The following is a 21,083-nucleotide window of genomic DNA, read 5'->3' as shown; positions in this document are numbered from 1 at the left end:
TGGAATTTAATCAACTTATTTAATGCCTGAAATACAGTTGTGATCTATAAATAACATATAGATCAGCCTTTTGACTTTCTATTATGATATTCAAACTTTTAAGTACTCAAAATGTAATTCTAAAGAAATGTTACGGACATTACACTTTTTATTCACATCTACATAGCCATCACTGAGCATAACTCTGCATGAATAAACAACTTTTATTATAATCAAAACTAATGCATAATCAAAATCATATGAAATAATGGTTCAACATATACAATGAATGTTTAGTTTTACTTTCTCTTTTTCCCTACAGTTTGTTGACGTACAACAGTCTTTTCCAGGGTCAGAAAAGTCTGTTTTGGAGAATGCTGTTTATTCTGCTTCCAAATCATATTGGAAGCAAGAAAAGTGTTCTTGACCAGTTGTTGGAGAGGGGTCTAATACTATGATTCCATCCTGTTTCTAAAAATGGCTCTCCTTCACTACACTCAAAGAAATATTCATGGATCCTTGTCTTTTCAGAAATTTCATAATCGATGGACTATCCTCATTACATACACTGTAAAGTCCAACCTCAGTTATCCAGCAATCACTTTTGTGGATTGCTCTATTATCCATATCCCCGAATGGACTGGCACATGATTTTCTTTGCATAATTCGGTGCAAAATATGACTAAAAGTACATAACACTTTTTTACTCTTTACAAAGTAATTGTGATTCAGGACATAAATGTTAATTCATTGCTATGGTACAACATTATATTTCTACCAACCAAAATACTGTTGCTGGAAGGAATAATGAGGAAGTGTACTGTATTTCATTCACATTCCAGTTGATTTCCACATTATTGAATAATAAAAACATTAAATTTTCAAGTAAATTATAATATTGAATAGTCAATGATATCCTTCACAATTTGCTTACATATGAGCATATCTCCCTTATCCAGCAATATCATTTTATCCAGATGGCTACCATTCACGACATGGTTAGATATTGAGGTTGGACTGTATTTCCTTAACAGACAAGTCAGACTGCAACTGACCATACATTGTGTAAAAGGCCTTGTCCACAGATGTTTTTGACTCTTTCTCTTCTTTAACAATGATTTAACATACATTCTTGCCATCATCATACAATTTGTATAATTACTCTACTTGATGTGCTGTTGCTGTAAGATAGCTTGCATCCATGTTCACGTATATCATGGTAGAATTAAGTAGACACAAGAAATAAGATTGTAGAGGAATGCAGAAGATTAGTCAAAACCTTGTCAAAACACTGCACTCGTTGCTGAGTAAAGTCCCAAATCAATTTTCATGCAAGGGCTAGGGCATTCATTTTGACAGATATCAACATTTTAGGGTAGAATCCAATCTATTCCTAACAATCGCATGTAGCTAATACTTTTGCCACAAATGTGTAATGTCCGTAACGCTTTGGTTATGTAATGTCCGTAACGCTTTCTACAAGGAATTATGCAGGTTCCCGAAAAAACTGTGTGGATATGTTGTGTGATATCACATTTTAGCTTTGCGTTTGAATTTAGAACAAAATTAGACCAAAACATAGTGTGTTACGAGAACTTTTACATCTAAAACGTTACGGACATTACACTTTGAAAGAGGTGGAAATTAAAAAGATTGAAATGCTCATCTTTTAAGTAAGAATTACTTTCTTTCGATACCAAGAAGAATGATGTAAAAATGAGTCATCAGCTTTATCATAGCACAAAAATGGTTGCCTGAAAGTCATTTTATAGGGAAAATTTCTACTTCAGAAGAGTTACATGCAAATTATACTGAATTTTTCTGCAATGTCTTAGAAAAAACACACAATTTCAATACCTAAAAAATTACATTTTTTCCAAATTGTACCAAATTTTTTCATCATATCAGATTGATATGACCCTTCCTGAATACTTTCCAGGGTAAAACAAAGTTGTTTCTTGATTTTCATTTTTCCACCCTCGGGTAACATTTTTCATGGAATTGCCCATATTTCTATCTTGCCTAGCATTTCAAAATACTGTACAAATAATTTATAATAGACCCTATCACTTTTGCAAACCCCTGAAATACTTTTTACTAAAGCGGTTCCAGAAAAAACTAGAGATTGTAATTTGTCATCACTGACAAATTAAGGTGATCCGATTTTTTTAAATCAATGATTCAAGTCCTGATCGCAATAGGCATGACAATACAAGTTTCATCTGTGTTTAGAGACATTGGCCGTGTGATGTTTGGATTCTCATTTAGAAAAGGGAGTCATATCTGCCATCTTTGGTACCAAATTCTGTATACACTGAATAACAAAGATACAGCAACGAATACATATGACCTTTGACCCACCTTTACACTCCCAAGATGGCATCTGAGGAAAAAGTGGTTATTTTGTGAAATGATTCTTGCGACATCGTCTATATACGTGTGCAAAATATGGCAAAGATAGGACAGGTATTCACCAAGATACAAAATGCAACATTTATGACCTTTGACCCTTATTTACATACCCAAGATATTGTCCAATCAAGTAGTTGTTATTTCATGAAATAATGTACGTGACATGAACTAAACATGTGCAAAATATAGGGGTGATAGGACGTGTTTTTCTTGAGTTATTGGAAAGACAGAAATATCTGAATACATCGAAGATAAGCTTTAATTTCAACCAAGGTTTTTAACGTGATTCCGACATCGTATGAAAAAATGAAGGGCACGTAACGATAGCGCAAAGTCTCAGCTACAACATATTAAAATCTGGGAGAAATTCACCGAAGGGTAAGTGAGCTAGTGCTCGATAAAGACAATCATGTCAATTTTCACATTTAAAAAATTCCCTCCCATAGAGATAACACGTCATAACGAAGATACAGAAAGAAGTACATATGACATTTGACCCCAATTTGCACAAACAAGATGGCATCTGAGCAAAAAGTGGTTATTTTGTGAAATGATCCTTGTAACATGGTCTTTACGTGTGCAAAATATGGGAAAGAAAGGACATGTATTCACTAAGATACAGTATGAAACATCTATAACCTTTGACCCTAATTTACATACCCAAGATGGCGTCTGATCAAGTAGTTGTTATTTTATGAAATAATGTTCGTGACATGAAGTAAACATGTGCAAAATATGGTGTTGATAAGGTATGTTTTTCTTGAGTTATTGCACATAAAGTTGCAAAAAGAAAAATATTTCAATACATCGAAGATAAACTTTAATTTCAAGTAAGTTTTTTGACGTGATCCCGACATCGTATGAAAAAAACGAAGGGCACAGTTACGATAGCCCAAAGTCTCAGCTACAACATATCAAAATCTTGGAGAAATTCACCGAAGCATAAGTGAGCTAGTGCTCGATAAAGATAGTGATGTCAATTTTCATTTCCATAAAACTGCACTCCCATAGAGATTACACGTAAGCTGGTCAAATTTGACAAGCTTACTTTCAATCCATTTTTACGAGGTGATGCCGTCATCCAATCAAAATTATGTTTATACATTTATGAAAGAACATTTCATAAGCTACAACATATTGAAATTTGGGTGAAAATTGGCAAAGGATAAGTGAGATACGCTCGAGTAAACTTGAAATTTGATGACGTCATTTTGAAAATTTACTTTTTTTACTTTATTAAGAAATTTGATATCTTTTAATCATTTTGTCAGCATTGCCAACCCATGAAATGACATGTACAACTCATCAGCTTTCAGAATATGTGGGGGAAAATGGGGGGTCACTGTCCATCCTGACGAGTAAAATCCGATTTAAAATTGGCGGTTTTTTGGCATAGTTGCACTGTGTATCCCCATTGACGCACGCGCGGAATTTTGAATTTGACGGGCCCGTATGACGTCATATTGAGTCGGATCGACTTGAAACTTGGTAGAAATATTCCTTGACATTTTGGACATCCGATCCGTGTGAAAAAACTGAAAATTTCTATTGCATATGAGCTGTGTATGCGAATATGTGCGCGCACGTACGCGTCCGTCCAATTTTTTCAATTTTTCAAAAAATGCTCCAAATGGTCTGAAACGTGTGCAAAAAAATTTTGAGCTCGATTTGAGCATACAAATATTTCAACGCTCGCGTTTTAAAATAAATATGAATTTTGAGAATATGAGTAGAATCCGCTTGACTTTAAATATATGTGACGTAAATTTCATTGAAGAATTCCATTCTATTAATGAGATAATCATGAAAATGTGTTTTCATATAATGACGTCATAGTGACGTCACGGTCGACTGATCACTGTGATTTTACTTGATCTGTCGTCTTTGGGACATGATACATATATATGGTATAAGTTTGACATTCATAGGCAATGCACTTTCTGAGCTAACCTCTACACAATTTTTGAGGAGAAAGAAATAAAGAAAGATTCCCTTTGACCCTAATTTACACAAGTAGTTGTTGTTTTATGAAATAATGTACGTGACATGAACTAAACATGTGCAAAATATTGGGCTGATAAGGCTTGTTTTTCTTCAGTTATTGCAAAGAAAGTTGCAAAAAGAAACGAATATGAAAATACATCGAAGATAAGCTTTAATTTCAACCAAGTTTTTGGACGTGATCCCGACTCCGTATGAAAAAACGAAGGGCACACTTACGATAGCCCAAAGTCTCAGCTACAACATACTAAAATATGGGTGAAATTCACCAAAGCATAAGTGAGCTAGTACTCGATAAAGATTGTCATGTCACTTTTCATTTCCAGATAAACTGCACTCCCATAGAGATAACACGTAAACTGGTCAAATTTGACAAGGTTACTTTCAATCCCTTTTTACGAGGTGATGCTGTCATCCAATCAAAATGTTGTTATTATATGACTGAAAGACCATCAAATAAGCTACAACATATTGAAATTTGGGTGTAACTGGACAAAGGATAAGTGAGATGCGCTTGAGTAAACTTGAAATTTGATGACGTCATTTTGAAAATTTTCTTTTTTTACTTTGATAAGAAATTTGATATCTTTTAATCATTTTTTCAGTATCGCCAACCCATGAAATGACATGTACAACTCATCAGCTTTCAAAATATACAAAGAAAATGAGGGGTCACCGTCCATCCTGACGAGTAAAATCGGATTTAAAATTGGCGGTTTTTTGGCATATTTGCACTGTATATATCGCCATTGACGCGCGCATGGAATTTCAACTGTGACGGGCCCGTATGACGTCATATTGAGGCGGATTGACTTCAAATTTGGTAGAAATATTCCTTGACATGTCAGGCATCCGATAAGTGTGAAGAAACGGGAAATTTCTGTTGCATATGAGCTGTGCGTGTGTGTATGCGCGCGCGCATACGCGTCTGTCCAATTTTTTCAATTTTTCAAAAAATGCTCCAAATGGTCTGAAACGTGTGCAAAAAAAATTTGAGCTCGATTGAAGCATACAAATATTTCAACGCACGCATATGCGCGCGTTTTAATGATAGATATACATTTTGAGAATATGAGTAGAATGCGCTTGACCTGAAATATATGTGACGTAAATTTCATTAAAAAATTCTATTCTATTAGTGAGATATAAATGAAAATGTGTTTTCATATAGTGACGTCATAGTGACGTCACGATTGACCAATCACGATGATACATTAGATTTGTCGTCTTTGGGACATGATACATATATGGTATGAGTTTGAAATCGATACTCTGCAAACTTTTTGAGTAAGTAGATGCACAACTTTTGTCCAGAAATAAAGAAGAAGAAGAACCAACAAAGAATCCGTACAGATACAGAAGGTGATCCGAGAGGATACTCGGATCACCTAAAAAAATAGAGAAGCACTCTGAAAGCGCAGACCTCCGCCAAGCATGCAGCTCATTTCCGCCACTGATCTTGTTCTTCCATAGAGATATCAGTGATTTCCACCCAGATACGTACTGATAGCATTGTGTGCTAATAAAATAAAGAGTTCTCCAACAAATTGATTCTGATGTTATTTCAATGAAGAATGGATGCTTCACCAACAAGCTAAAATACTATCGCATTTTATCCCAGCAAAGTCCTAAAAACCTGCTGTTCCATTTTTTGGGCCACCCTGTATAGTGTAAGCTCACCGTAATATTGTCGTTTATCTATTTGCATCTAATCATCAAAGTGCCACAGTTTTCATAACATTGTGGTCTTTCCAAGCAAGTGTAAATTAAATGGCCCTGTAGTACAAACTCTGCCAAATTCAGTGACTTAAAACGAGTAGCATTAGTTCTCACCTTTAAACTGACATGGTGCAATCTGTATAGTCACATAGATTATTAAAATTTGTAAACAGTTTTTGAATGCGTACATTATAAATCAAAATCTGGAAGTCAATCATGAGCCCCGAATGTTCTTACACTCCTGTGCTACATACTACTTAACTACCCCCCCCCCCCCCTCGAAAAAAAAAAATGTGAATCTCATGAAATGTTTTTAACGATCAGAATGGTAAAATCTTGGTTTGACACCTGGGTATATCCATATTTTTGCTAACAAATATTAATGAATTTTGAGCCTGTATATTTTTGTTACTCCCCTTTTGTAATTTCAACTGAAAGATTCATATTACTTTTTAGTGAAGTTTTCTTACTGTTGTTGTATAACCAGAGAACAATGTCATTCTCGGAGGCTGAATCTACCAATCTTTAGCAACATACCATGTTGATAAATTTACTATGTTAAAGGAACTGTACAGTACTGGTTGAGGTGGGGATTCATGTTTTGAACATTCCTAAGTGAGATAATGAGAAACCTCTTATGAAATATGAAAGAGCATGTAATTTTAAGAAGGATTCAATGTTTATTTGATGAAAATTGGTTTTCAAATGGCTGAGATATCCAAAAAAGTGATAATAATAAAAGGCGACAGGCCATGCCTTTTATTAGGATCTCTTTGTTTCACCTTGTTTTTGGATATCTCAGCCATTTCAAAACCGATTTTCATCAATAAATTTTTGATACCATTTAGAGTTGCATGCTCTTTGACATCTTATAGAGTGGTTTCTGAATATCTCGCAAAACGTTAAAACCTAAATCCTCACCTCAACCAGAACTACACACACCCTTTAAACATAATGGAATCTGACTTTGGAGCAACAGCTAAGTTTGAAAGGTATCAAACATTTTCATTTTTTTTTTCGCCTGCGGATTCGTTCAACAATAATTGAAAGAAATCCCATGGCAAATTATCGGTTTTACTCTCACTAGAACAGTCTATTGCTAAAGTTTGTCTCCAGTTTTAATAGGCATAAGTTTGTAAAGTGACCACAAAGTGTTCATTAAACTTCGAGATATTTGTTTTTGCGCCATGTGATACTTGAACAATGTAATAAAATATTTTGCAAGAGCTTACTTGTGTCTGCCGATACATCTGCTGTAGTTTGTTTTTTGCGTTTTGTATTTTTACTTCTGCATTATGTCGTGATCAGGCCTTGTGAGATAAATAGGCTCCTACGAAACCTGAATGTGAGAAAATAACATAGAACAGGTGAAAAAGTAGCGGTTTGCTTCGACTATGTCTCCTTCACTTCTTTACACTAAACAATGAAAAAAAAAATACAAAAAATGAAAAATATATACTAGCCTGGACGTGAGCGGAATTCGTTTGTGTAAGAGTGTGTATGTGAGAGTATGTATATCTGCATATGTGACCCTGCACCTCAAAACAAACAAAAAGTCGCCAGACATGAATTTTTAGTGAAGACCATATGCTGAAAGAGCAGACTTTAAGCTTTAAAATGATGTATAACTCAAATCAAATGGACTCTTCTAACCTATCTTAATATTGGAAAGAAAGTACGAACTTAGGAAAAGTGTGAACTGAGAAAAGAGGCTCTGAAGTACAGTGTCTATTCAAGCGCTTAATCTTTACCAAACCGTGCTGGCTGTACGATGAATGGGACAAAAACAGGAAGTAAACCACCAGAGTAACAACAATGGAGAGATTATCAGATTAAACTGAAATAAAGCATGCCTCATTAACACATTCTTTTCATAATTAATGTCAACTTTCAAAGCAGTAGCACTATCCTTTCAAAAGGTATTAGAGTTGAAAGTGAAGAGTGTGGACAAAGTTTTTTTCAGAAATGAAAAAGGGATTCTAAAGACACACCTAATCACACTATTCTACCAAAAATGTTCGAGATAAACTGCTAAAAAGACACACTTTCCTGCCTGTTTATGATACCAAATTTTAGCATAATGTAAAAGAAGACCCGCTCTTTAAGAAAATATGAAAAAGTCAAGTTCGGCTAGGTTGACCCATTTCACCTATTTTCAGTCCTCACGCAAAATCAGTGCGTGCGACTTTATGTTCGTTTTGAGGTGCACGGTCACATATAGAAGTATATGTTTATACCAAAAGTGGGTTTGTGCGTGTGTATACATGTGTTTGTGTGTGTGATAACTTCATTGGGCGAAACAACGTAGGATTATACTGTTTAAGGGGTTTGCAGCATTGTTGGAACCCCCTTATAATGATGAATGATAGTAATAATAATGATAATAATAATAATAATAATTTCCCATAGGCCTACTAGGCTCTTAGCTGGTTTAATATTCCTCTGAACAGACAGATTACGCCACTGCACTTGAATCAAACTCAGAATAATGAGAGTGCTCTAACTTTTTTAAAACTTTATTCCATAGATATTCTTCAAATCTGCAGTTTGGATTTGATAATTCGATAAATACAGTTTGCTCTGGCTAGGTTATTATTCAAAAGCTCTTCATACGTTTACCTCTGATGAAATCGCTCTCATTACTTGTGACATTTTTACCTCTGACATTTCCTTGGACATTTTTACCTCTGACATTTTTACCTCTGACATTTTTAACCTCTGACATTTTTACCTCTGACATTTTTACCTCTGACATTTTCACCTCTGACATTTTCACCTGACATTATTACCTCTGACATTTTCACCTCTGACATTTTCACCTCTGACATTTTTACCTCTGACATTTTTACCTCTGCCATTTGTACATCTGCCATTTTTACCTCTGACATTTTTACCTCTGACATTTTCACCTCTGACATTTTCACCTCTGACATTATTACCTCTGACATTTTCACCTCTGACATTTTCACCTCTGACATTTTTACCTCTGACATTTTTACCTCTGCCATTTGTACATCTGCCATTTTTACCTCTGCCATTTTTACCTCTGCCATTTTTACCTCTGACATTTTTACCTCTGACATTTTTACCTGGCACCAGGAAGATGGATGGCTTCAAAATTATTTGCTTGCCTGATTCGGACAAGCATTTTTTCTCCTTGTTCCAAAACGCTTGCCCAACTTTACTATGACGAAGCATGAGATAGAATGAAGTTTACATCACATCACATGTCATAATCAAGCTGTACAGAACTCAAAAAAATCAGAAGTCACACGCAGTTTTGCTGAGCGTGAGATCGAACAAAAAATGTCATGATCATGGTGGAGAGAGCTCAAAGAATTTGCTAGATTGCAGACAAGTCACACGCAGTTTTGCTGAGCGTGATTTCGAAAGAAAGTTTTTGACAACCGCAGTTTTGCTGAGGTGAGATCAAAAGAAAGTGTACATGTCACGATCGTGAGAACTCAGAAATTGAAACGCACCGTTCGTTACCCCAAGAAGCACGAGCCACCCAAACATACACTACAACATGATACTGTAGATTTTCAGTATACGAGTGTATCGTGCATGCATTTGCTTGGCCAGCAAGTCGTTCATGTCACAAAACAGAGCAAGACCCGACGGGGGAAAGGATGTGCGTGCACCACTTACAGTATCTGCCCGTAGTTGCGTGCACACAAAGAATAAATCATGCCCGTCCTACTGTGGCAGGACGTTCAGCGCGTATTGTGTGTTCGGCAAATTGTCCTACTGCAAATGTGCGGGATCCCGTGGTAGAATGCTAGTGATAATAAATATCCCTTCCCTTAGTACATATTCATGCATGTACTGCTTGACAGTGATTCTTTGGGGAATTTTAGTGTCATTGGGTCAAATATCAAGGTCAAAGGCCAGGTTAAAATGCTGACATTTTACTATTTAATGCTGAAATTACACTTTTTCTCCATACCTTGAAATTACTCAATACATACACTGATAAAATGGTCTGGGGTCAAGTAAAATCCTCAAATCCCCACATACCTGCTCTCGTGAACAATATCGTGAACAATTCATCCAATTAAACCTAGTTCAAGGAAAGTGAACAATCAACACATTTGTGACGCACATGTCATTTCATCGTTTTGCTGAGTATGTAAAACTGTCATCACACATTGTCAAGACGTACTATAGACCTATTGGGAGAACCATGCATTATGGGGGAGGTATGCCAGTCACCATAGTGACATTTCTAGTTCATTTTTAGCTCACCTGAGCCAAAGGCTCAAGTGAGCTATTGCGATCGCCCTTCGTCCGGCGTCCGTCGTGCGTCGTGCGTCGTCCGTCGTCCGTCGTCCGTCGTCCGTCGTCCGTCGTGCGTCGTGCGTAAACTTTTTACATTTTCATCTTCTTCTTGAAAACCCCAAGACCGATTTTCATCAAACTTGGCAGGTAGCATCCCTAGGGGGTTAGGAACTCAATTTGTTAAAATGGGCACCATGCCCCACCCAGGGGGCCCCCAGGGGGGCCCAAACCCCCCAAAATTAAGGAATCTGTAAAAATCTTCTTCTCTAGAACCAGAAGTGATAGAGCTAAGTTAATAATATGAGTTAGTACATTGATGACTGTAGTTTCAAGTTTGTTCATGGCAGAATCAGGGGTGCCCCCCTTGGGACCCAGGGGAGGGGGGTGGGGAAGGGTTCTAATGGGGCCTAAATTGTACATTTTCATCTTCTTCTTGAGAACTCCATGACCCATTTTCACCAAACTTGGCAGGTAGCATCCCTAGGGGGTTAGGAACTCCATTTGTTAAGATGGGCACCATGACCCACCCAGGGGGCCCCCAGGGGGCCCAAACCCCCCAAAATTAAGGAATCCGCAAAAATCTTCTTCTCTAGAACCAGAAGTGATAGACGTAGGTTAATACTATGAGTTAGCACATTGATGACTGTAGTTTCAAGTTTGTTCATGGCAGAATCAGGGGTGCCCCCCTTTGGACCCAGGGGGGGGGGGGTGGGGGTGAGGAGGGGTCCTAATGGGGCCTAAATTGTACATTTTTATCTTCTTCTTGAGAACCCCATGACCCATTTTCACCAAACTTGGCAGGTAGCATCCCTAGGGGGTTAGGATCTCAATTTGTTAAAATGGGCACCATGCCCCGCCCAGGGGGCCCCCAGGGGGCCCAAACCCCCCAAATGAAGGAATCTTTAAAAATCTTCTCTAGAATCAGAAGTTATAGAGCTGAGATAATACTATGAGTGAGTACAGTAATGACTGTAGTTTCAAGTTTGTTCATAGGAGATCCAGGGGTGCCCCTCTTGGGGGTGGGGGGGGGGTGGTTGGAAGGGTCCAAATGGAGGCCTGAATTGTACATTTTCATCTTCTTCCTGAAAACCTCATGATGGATTTTTGTCAAACTTGGCAGGTAGCATCCCTAGGTGGTCAGGATCTCAATTTATCAAACTGGGCACCATGCCCCACCCAGAGGGCCCCAGGGGGCCCCAATTCCCCCAAATTAAGGAATCTTGAAAAAATTGGGCCCTTATTGTACATTTTCATCTTCCACTTGAGAATGCCTCGTCAAATTTTGGTAGAGCTGTGAATAATTTAGATTATTAGTGACTGCGTGAAAGGTGAACTTGCGATACTCAGGTGAGCGCTAGACCCGCGGGTCTCTTGTTGGATTAATGAACCTCTAGGCATACAGAATTTGCGTGTTTCAGAATAACAGACCTTCAGAATGAAGACCCTTATTTCATTTTTAGATTGATAAACCTTTGGAATAACGAATATCATCCATGAATATTGAGACTTGGGTTTAACCCTATTTCTGTCAAAGACCAATTTAGCCCATTCCACACTGAATCCTGAAATCCCCTTTGACTTAATACACAGGCCACCAGGTTCCCGTACAGAACAGGTTAATTGGTCCTACAGTAAGTCTGTCACCAGAATGTACTGCCCAATTTAATCAGCTCTATTTTGACAGACAGATTACTCCAAAGGCTTTGGTACTACCACTTTGTAAACTCATCCGTTGGCTGATAGTGTAAAGAATTGATATCTAGCAAGAAAAAAGTTTCACCACCATCAACCAATCAGGAAAGCCCTCTCAACAACCAAGAAGTTGTGGGTGCCTTGCTCATGTTCATTTGCATGTAGACTGCAGTGCAGTGTACAGTTTTTGCCATTTATAGGCTTCATGCGTGGAGAGCATGCACCAACCTGTAGTACCATATGTGGGACTGTAGCAGGAATCTTCATGGGTGAGAAAAAGACCTTACCACGGATGAATTTCCATCTAGTTTATGTCTGTAAAATTAGCTAAATATGAAGTGAAAACATTAAGGATAGAGATTTTAACATGTTTAACTCAAATTTAATAAGGGGTATGATTTACATTATTTCTGTCTCATGAGTATCTAGTAAAGCTCAGATGGATTGGGTGAATACTTCGCATTGACAGTGGAAAATGCAGTACAGCTGTTGATGTAGGTGCGCATGCAGTGGATGGGTCTCTAGCTGGGGCCAATGGGTAAGGGTGTAGGGAGTAATAGGGTAAACCTCCTGCCTGAAGCATCTGCACAGTCTCAAGGATGAAGTATGTTTGACTGTTTAACCCTATAAAGCCCAAGGGGGGGGGGGCACATTGTGCCCCCGCTACCAGATTTTCATTTGACACTCCTTCGCCCTTAATCCGATTTCAACCAAATTTGGTGACTTTTCCTAAAATCTTATTGTGAACATTTTGATATATAATTTAGCTATATTTGATGTTGCTGGTTGCCATGGCAACCATAAAATGACAACCATGTCAGTCAGATTTTGCATCTGTTTTCTGTTCCCATTTTATTTAACAGCATTACAGTAGATGAAATGGGTGTTTCTTGGCTGAAATTTGTTGAAGGAGCAAAATTTGAAGTAATTATGGTCCTGGAAAGTTTTTCTTATTTTTCCTTTGTTTTTAATGTGACAATGGCATAAAACAATAAATATAATAGAGATAATTGAAAACAATAATATTTTCTAAAGATTGCCCTTCGATTTTGTGTTATTTTGATTCCCACACCCAAGTTATGCCTCCAATATCGTTAGTTTATCATATTATCAATTTGCAATCTTGAAATTCCACTATTATGCAAATATAAAATGTCATAACTATACATGTACCCATCCCAAACATTTCATCTCAGGTCTCGTAATGTATTATTATGTTGACATGAATAGCGCCCCCATGTGGTGACCTTGAGAAATTTCAACCATTACAAATGATAAGATTCCACTTGCTTATCATTTGTGACAAATATGAAAATGATTGTTCTATAATAAGACATATATAATGGGATAAAGAAATTATACAGAAAAATCATGTTTTTAGCATATTTCCTATGTATTTCTTTATATTTTGGAAAATAGCGCCCTCCATGGGTGACCTTGAGAAAATTCAAATGTACGGTCGTTTAGAGTATGAGTTACTCTACCCATGTGCCAAATATGACGATGATACATCAAATAATAAAAAAGTTATATAGGGGGGGGGACACAATGTGCCCCCCCCCCCCCCCCCCCTTGGGCCTGCGAGGGGTCAAAATAGCTTGGGCTTAATAGGGTTAATCATCGTTACATAGTGAACTGTCATTTTCTGAAACTGCATTGTAAAAGGGGTTTGTCGTCAAGAAAATGACTATAGTGATAGTTCAGTTCGGGCGAAACAACAGTGAGTGTAATTACCGTACGCATTGTACGTCTCGCTGTACGATCCTTCTGCTACACTTGTTGATGTTTTTCTTATTTTTCGTAATGAACCTTCCAGTTTGACATGCATCAATATGCGAGACACCCTATGTATGATAGCAAAGATCATACTGTACACTCATGAGTACGATGATACATGTACCACGATTGAAAGGCAAAACAATAGCAAGTGAGTACCGAGACAAGTCTCGCATTTTGCGTCTTTCATATTTTGCCGATGTTCGATGAATACCGTAAAAGAAAGTATAAAAGGAAACGAAAAATAGAGCAAATACATGCTGCATTCTAGGGAAATTTTGAGCTGAAATAATATATATGACACACGCAATATTTGCGTGGAAATTTTCGTGTTTTTTTTTTTTTTTTTATTTTAGGTCCGAAAGTAGGGGTGCGTCTTATACACGGGTGCGTCTTATACACGGAACTTTACGGTAATTGCCACAAAGTTTTGCTCATAAAATGAAAAGTACTCATGCTACTCGGGGGAAAAAATTTAATCATCTAAAAGCTGAATACCTTATCTACAATATTTATATCATATCTCTTGTTTGGATACGAGACCATGTTATATGAAGAAATGTGATGGTAGCATGTAGAAATAAGTCCGCAGAGATTTAATTGTGTGGCGTAAGAGGACATCGTACTTGAAATACTAGGGCGCCCTCACTCAGATTATTACATTATGTAAAAGTTTGTGTATAGTATGGTACATTCTTATAGTAACAATCGGAACTGGCCATCAACAATCCCATGTCTGCACCCTGCAAAATGTCCCAATGTTCAGGCCTGGCCTACATGTATGTGTCAGAGATAGGGTCGATAATAAGTGTACTGAGTATATGAATGCTCACATACTTATATGAGCATCCTATTTCAAAATCGTGGTTTGCACAGGCCAGTACTACCAGCCATCACTTCAAGTGGGATCCCAACTATATTTGTTACTCAGACTATGTAGGATGAAAACTTTATTTAGCTTCCGTCTTTAACTATCGATATTGACATACAGATTTCACAACTTACCGAAAATGAAGCCTTTTTTTAATCGTATACGCCGCAGAAATCGTAAACGGCAGACATGATTTGAAATGTCGGCGCAGCACTGCAAAATGGTGGGCAAAGGGGGCGCTGTCGACCATGCGGGCGTACAAACTCTAGCAGCGCAATTTGCATCGTTCAAAGCTGGGAAAGATTTATTTTGAATCGCCTAGCGATGATCAGCATTCCAGGTTAACCCTATATCTGTCACATACGCCGTAGCCAGACTGCTCAGACATTTTGCAGTGCACAGACACAAGATTGTTGATGGCCATTTCTGATTATTATTATTGACATTAATGTGTCATGTTATACATCATTTGAAAGCTTATGGTCTAAACTTTCATTTTCCATAATAATCTGAGTGAGGGCGCACTTCAATTTTAAGTAGGACGCCCTCTTATGTCACATAATTATCAATGCAGACTTATTTCTACATGTTACCACCTCATTTTTCCATACACCATGAGCTTGCATCACAAAAAGGTCTCATAGATGTTGTAGAGAATTTATTCAGCTTTCAGATGCTATGATTTTTCTATCAATAGCATCAGTACTTTTCATTTTATGAACAAAAGTCTGTGGCAATTACAACCTAGATTTCACACATTTTGTGTAATTTCTGATTTTGTGAGTGATGTTGGCCTGAAAGTAGACAAAGCGTGTTTGTAACTTGTCAAGCTGAAAATATAAATTGAATTGTGCTTTTTTCTTTCAAATTTATATCAATCTTGTCCTATGATAATGCCATAATGATAAGATAATCTAAGGATAAAAAATGTTATTGAAAATATCAACGCTGGAGTGTCCATGCATTCCAGTTGATCATCATATGCTAGTCTACGACTTTCTGCACTTTCCTTATTGAAACAGAATTAACTATCACAGCAGTCATTTTCTTTATGATAAACCTGCATTGAACTGAAGTTTCGCATAGTGACGGTTTCATCATGTAATAATAATAAACAGTCAAACATACCCCAACATCAAGACTGTACAGCTTCAGGCCGCCAGCAGGAAGCTACTGTAACCCTATTGCTCCCTACACCTGCCCCGCTGGCCCCGGCTAACTAGAGACCCATTGCACTGCTGTTAGTGCTGAGTAAACAGTTGCAACTGCTGCACCGAATGTGCAGTGTTCATCTATTCTTCAGATCATTTATGAGGCCGATATTACTGAAACTATACCCCTTCACAGAATTCAGAGATGTTGAAATCCCTAATTTGAATGTTTTCACTTCATGTTTTACTATTTTGACTTAGATGAAATAGATGAAAATTGACCCACGTGTACGATCTTTTCATCGCTCGCGGCGATCTCCATTACAGTCCCACATATACAGATTCGTGTAAGTTCTCCACACATGGCAAAACTGTACACAATACATTGCAGTCTGAATGCAAATGAACATGGGTGGGGCCACTACAATTTCTTGGACTTTGAGAAAGCTTTCCTGATTGGTTAAAGGTGGGGAAGCTTTTTTCACGCTGGAAGTCGTTTCCTTACACTGTCAGCCAATCACAAATGAGTTTATAGAGTGGTAGTGTCGTAGCCTTTGAAGTTATCTGTCAATCAAAATAGGGCCGATGATATCGGCCGAAGCATTTCTACTGCAGTTATTGGGCCGATTTAATCGGCCCGTGACAGAGATAGGGTTAAGATTAAACTTTTTGCACAGTGTATGTTGTGTGAGGGCTCACTATGGACTGATATACCATGCTCATAGTCCAAGCATTTCAATTCACGTGAGTGATTCGTAAAATTTTTGATAAGAATGTAGAAATTTTCATCAGTGTTGTTGTTGTGTGGCTGTGTTCAAGGGTCTTTAGTAGACTGGTGTCTCAGAGCTCGTCTGACGCCGTGCTAGCGCACGGGGACGCCGTGCTTTGCACGACGTCTGGTTGGGCTAGTGGGATCCCTGCTCAAATGGGAGAAAACCTTGTCTCCCGACCCCTCCCAATTAGTGACAACTGAACTAGTGTTGTGTAGTTACTTCCTCGTATTAAAGGCACTGTCACTTGCTGCCATGTCAATAGACACCATGGGATGTGTGGGTACCACCACTAGCTACTGGTGGATTATCCAGATAACATGCATTAATATACAACTCTTGTGTTTCCACTGAAATAGATCAGTAATGTACTGTGATGAATCTTGTACTACACAGATTTGCTGTCTCAGTTATGACAGTTCTATGCATTTCCCTAACTTTTTTCAACAACTCATAAACTTTATCTCTCCTTTTGTTTTTCTTTTTCTTTCTCAACAGGACAACAGTAACTTCACTAGAAGATTTTGAGCATAGACTCAACTCAGTAAGTCTTCATCATGTTTCTGTATCTGTGCTTGTGTGGTAAATCTAAATTTGTTTTTGTCGTGACATATGCCCCTTACCCACTGTCTGTTTCCTTTTCAGTGTCCTAATGTAGCACTAGTTTATGGAAAGCGCATGTTCATTTTAATAGCAAAAATATGGCAAAGGAAGTCATTACTGGTCAAATGTTTGTGAATCATGTTTACCCCAGTGGCAGTGAATAAAAAAAAAAGAATGACAAGGGTGTCCTGTTACATAGGACAAACTCAAATTTATATAGTGTAAGAAAAAAATAGAATCTAGACATAGAAATTTGTCAAGACTTACAAATTAGGTAATCCATTCCATTTGTGATTGTGGGCGATTGGCCATACAATTTTTGAGTTGTTCATCAGAGAACAGGGATTCAAACTTGACATCTTGTGTCCAAAAAGCTACAAGCTTTGTCATTACAAGATGTGTATCGCACAAAATCTCAGTAAATTGAAGGCTGATTTTCAAATTCATCCACATAAGTTTTTAAACATGATTGTGACATGCAATCAACAATCAGTGGCCTCATGAAAATAGCCCAAATCATCAGCCATAACATATCAAAATCTGGGAGAAATCTGGCCAAGGATATGTAAAGTGAGCTACTGCTCAAGAGATAAAGTCATGTTTAGCATTTCACAAAAGAAGGAGAAAAAAGACTGCCATAGAAATATCATGTAAACTGGCCAAATTTTTCAAGGGTATTCAACTTCATCCACTTTTTTTCATAGTGATGACATCCCCATATACACATACTGTATTGCTAATTTAAAAGTGAATTTAATAAGCTACAACATACTAAAGTCTTGGTACAAATTGGTCAAGGATTGGCAAAATACTCTTGAATGAATTTGAGATCTGATGATGTCTTAATGAATTGTCATATTTTTCATTCATGTAGGAATTTGATAACTTTAAATCATTTTGCTAGCCGTGAAGATCCATTAACTGATATCTATGACTCATTAACTTTCAAAATATGTGACCATGCATCACAAAACCGACAAAAAGTCATATGCCATGGTTTTACAGGAGGACTCAAAATAGGTGAAACAGGTCAACCTAGTCAATCTGTATTTTTTTCATATTTTCTGAAAGAGCAATACTTCTACGCCGTAATTATTCCAAAGTTTGGAATCATAAAATGAATGGGAAATCATGTTTTTAGCAGTTTTTGTAGACTACTTTTTTGTAGAATGTTGTGATTAGGTATGTCATTAGAGTCCCTTTTTCATTTCTAATAAAATTCTTTACACACTCTGCACTTTCAACTCTTATACTTTTGAAAAGATGATGCTACTGCTTTGAAAGTTGGTAGCAGTCATGGCTAAAATACGTTTAAATAGAGTTTGCTCAATTTCAGGTAATTTGATAATCCCTTTATTGTGGTTGCTGTGGAGTTTTACATCCTTTTTTTTATGCCTCCGCCACGAAGTGGTGCCGGAGGCATTATGTTTTCGGGTTGTCCGTCCGTCCATACGTCCGTACGTCCGTCTGCATTCGTTTACACGATAACTTGAGTAATATTGACTGGAATCTTACCAAACTTGGTCCAAGTATAGAGTATGATGGGGCAATTACTTGATGAGATTTTGGGTGAAATCGGCCAAAGGCCAAAGGTCAAAGGTCAAGGTCAAATCATATCATGAAATTGTATTTGTTTATGCGATAACTCAAGACTGGATTGAGCAAATTTCACCAAACTTTGTCCGAGGATGATGTATGATGGGACAATTACTTGATTAGTTTTTTGGTGAAATCGGACCGAGGTCAAAGGTCAAAGATCAAGGTCAAATCCTAAAATTTATCTGTTTACGTGATAACTCAAAACTGGATGAAGCAGTTTTCACCAAACTTGGTCCAAGGATGATGTATGATGGGGCAATTAGTTGAGTAGATGTTAGTGACATTGGCAAGAGGTCGAAGGTCAAAAGGTCAAGGTCAAATGCTTAAAATGATGCTATTCCCCCATATCTATGCAATGCCCGAAGGTATTTTCTTGAAACTTAGTGTAGACATGTACTACTGCGTAAAGATTCTCCAGAGAGAGTTTCATGTAATAAGGTCAAAGGTCAAAAGGTCAAAGGTTAGGTGAAAATGTTACAATTTCACTTTTCTCGCAAATGGTTCAATGTATTTTCATGGAACTTGGTACATACGCATGTACTGACTGGCAGGGAGTATCTAGGGAACTTAGGGGTCATGGGTCAATAGTCAGGGGTCAAAGGTCAAGGTCAACTCCTCAAAATTTACTATTTCCCTCTTATACTATTATATGCAATTCTTGCATTATTAGTTTTAATTAATATATACATGTATTACCTAATGGAGATTCTCTGGGAAATTTCCAGCCAGAATGTCAAAGGTCAAAGGTTAAGGGTCAAAGGCCGGGTTTAAATGCAGAAAAAAAAAATCTGTTTTGTACTGTAATTACACTCTTTCTTCATACCTTGAGAATTACTCAATGCAGAAACTTATGAAAGGGTCGGTCAAAAGTCAAGTAAAAATCCTCAATTCCCCAAATATGTGTACCTGCACTCTTAGACAATTATAGCAAACCCAGTTCAAGGAAAGTGAACATTCAAGATATTTCTGACAAACCTGTCATTTCAATATTTTGCCAGTTATGTGAAACTGTCATCACACATTGTGAAGACATTGTACTATACACCTATTGGGAGAATCATGCATTATGGCGGAGGCATCAGTCGCCATAGCGACATTTCTAGTTTTACCCATACATTGCACAGAGTATGGCTTAGTAAGACATGGCGCTTGAATAGATCCTATACTAATTAAGAGCCTCTTCTCAGTACAAACATTTGCAGAGTGTGTGCATTCTTTCCAATATTTAGATAGTTTAGGAGAGTTCATTTGAAGTGAGTTATACATCATTTTAAAGCTTAAAGTCTGCTCTTTCAGAATCTGCCCTTAAGTAAAATCCATGTCTGGCTCTGACTTTTTGGTGCGTACAGCTTTTGTGATGCAGGGTCACATATATGTTACAAAATGTGGGGCTCATCATCCATCCTAATGAGCTATACAACACATTTAGAATGAACTTTTTTTTTTTGCACATTTGCACTGTATATCGCCATTGACACATGCACTAAGTTTCAACTTCGATAGGCCTGTATGATGTCATATCAAGTCAGATAAAGTGCCAATTTTGTGAACATACTCTCCGCAATAGTAAAAACTGATTCCATTCAACAACAACAAAAAGAAAAGAAAAAAGATTATTCCAACCTATAGTATCATGCGGACAATAGGCAACAGATTCTGCCTATTATACACGATTTATATATGGATTGCACAAAATCTCCATGAATCAAAGTCTAACTATCAATTTCAACCGACTTTTAAGACATTCAGACATTCAATCATATTTTGAAATAGTTATCACAAATGCCCAATGTATCAGCTACAACTTATCAAAATCTTGGGGAAATCCAATAAAAGGAAAAGTAGGCTTCTGTTCAAAGAATACAGGCAGTTTATTTGTGTTTCTCCCGATCTAGCAGATCGGGAGAGAGCGGCAAAAGCGTACGGGGATCGAAAGCATCGTAGCAGCAGCGTTTGGAGGACGGGGTTGGAGCAGGTATTTTTTCATATTGGGAAGAAATTTTGAACCTGTTCAAAATTTCTTTCACCCTGAAAGAAATGCAGCCGATACGCTGGAAAATTTGCAGCCAAAATGACTGCCAGAAGAAGATCAAAGAGATCGAGAGGCAAAACTGTTGAGGAGGAGGAGGACGTTGCCCCTGCACCTGTCAAAGCAGAATATGAAGAAAAAGATGCGCAAATTTTTTAAGAAGAAGAGAGATGAAGACAAAAAAGAGAAGAAAGCATCGA

The 21,083-nt window shown here is 37.5% G+C and overlaps 1 protein-coding gene across 1 annotated transcript in view; it reads left to right on the top strand.

Moving 5' to 3' along the window:
- The window catches only part of LOC139712267 (nuclear distribution protein nudE-like 1-A), a 297,794-nt gene that overhangs the window by 115,286 nt on the left and 161,425 nt on the right, over window positions 1–21,083 (top strand). The window contains exon 4 of the mRNA XM_071624108.1: window positions 17,151–17,196. Within this exon, the coding sequence (XP_071480209.1) occupies window positions 17,151–17,196 (46 nt within the window). The remainder of the gene's footprint in view (window positions 1–17,150; window positions 17,197–21,083) is intronic.

The sequence above is a fragment of the Diadema antillarum genome, unplaced genomic scaffold (assembly GCF_040938485.1).
Source record: "Diadema antillarum isolate AM-2024a unplaced genomic scaffold, OU_Dant_1.0 seq00001781_RagTag, whole genome shotgun sequence".
NCBI classification, from domain to species: Eukaryota; Metazoa; Echinodermata; class Echinoidea; order Diadematoida; family Diadematidae; genus Diadema; species Diadema antillarum.
This window is presented reverse-complemented; position numbering and strand designations above follow the sequence as displayed.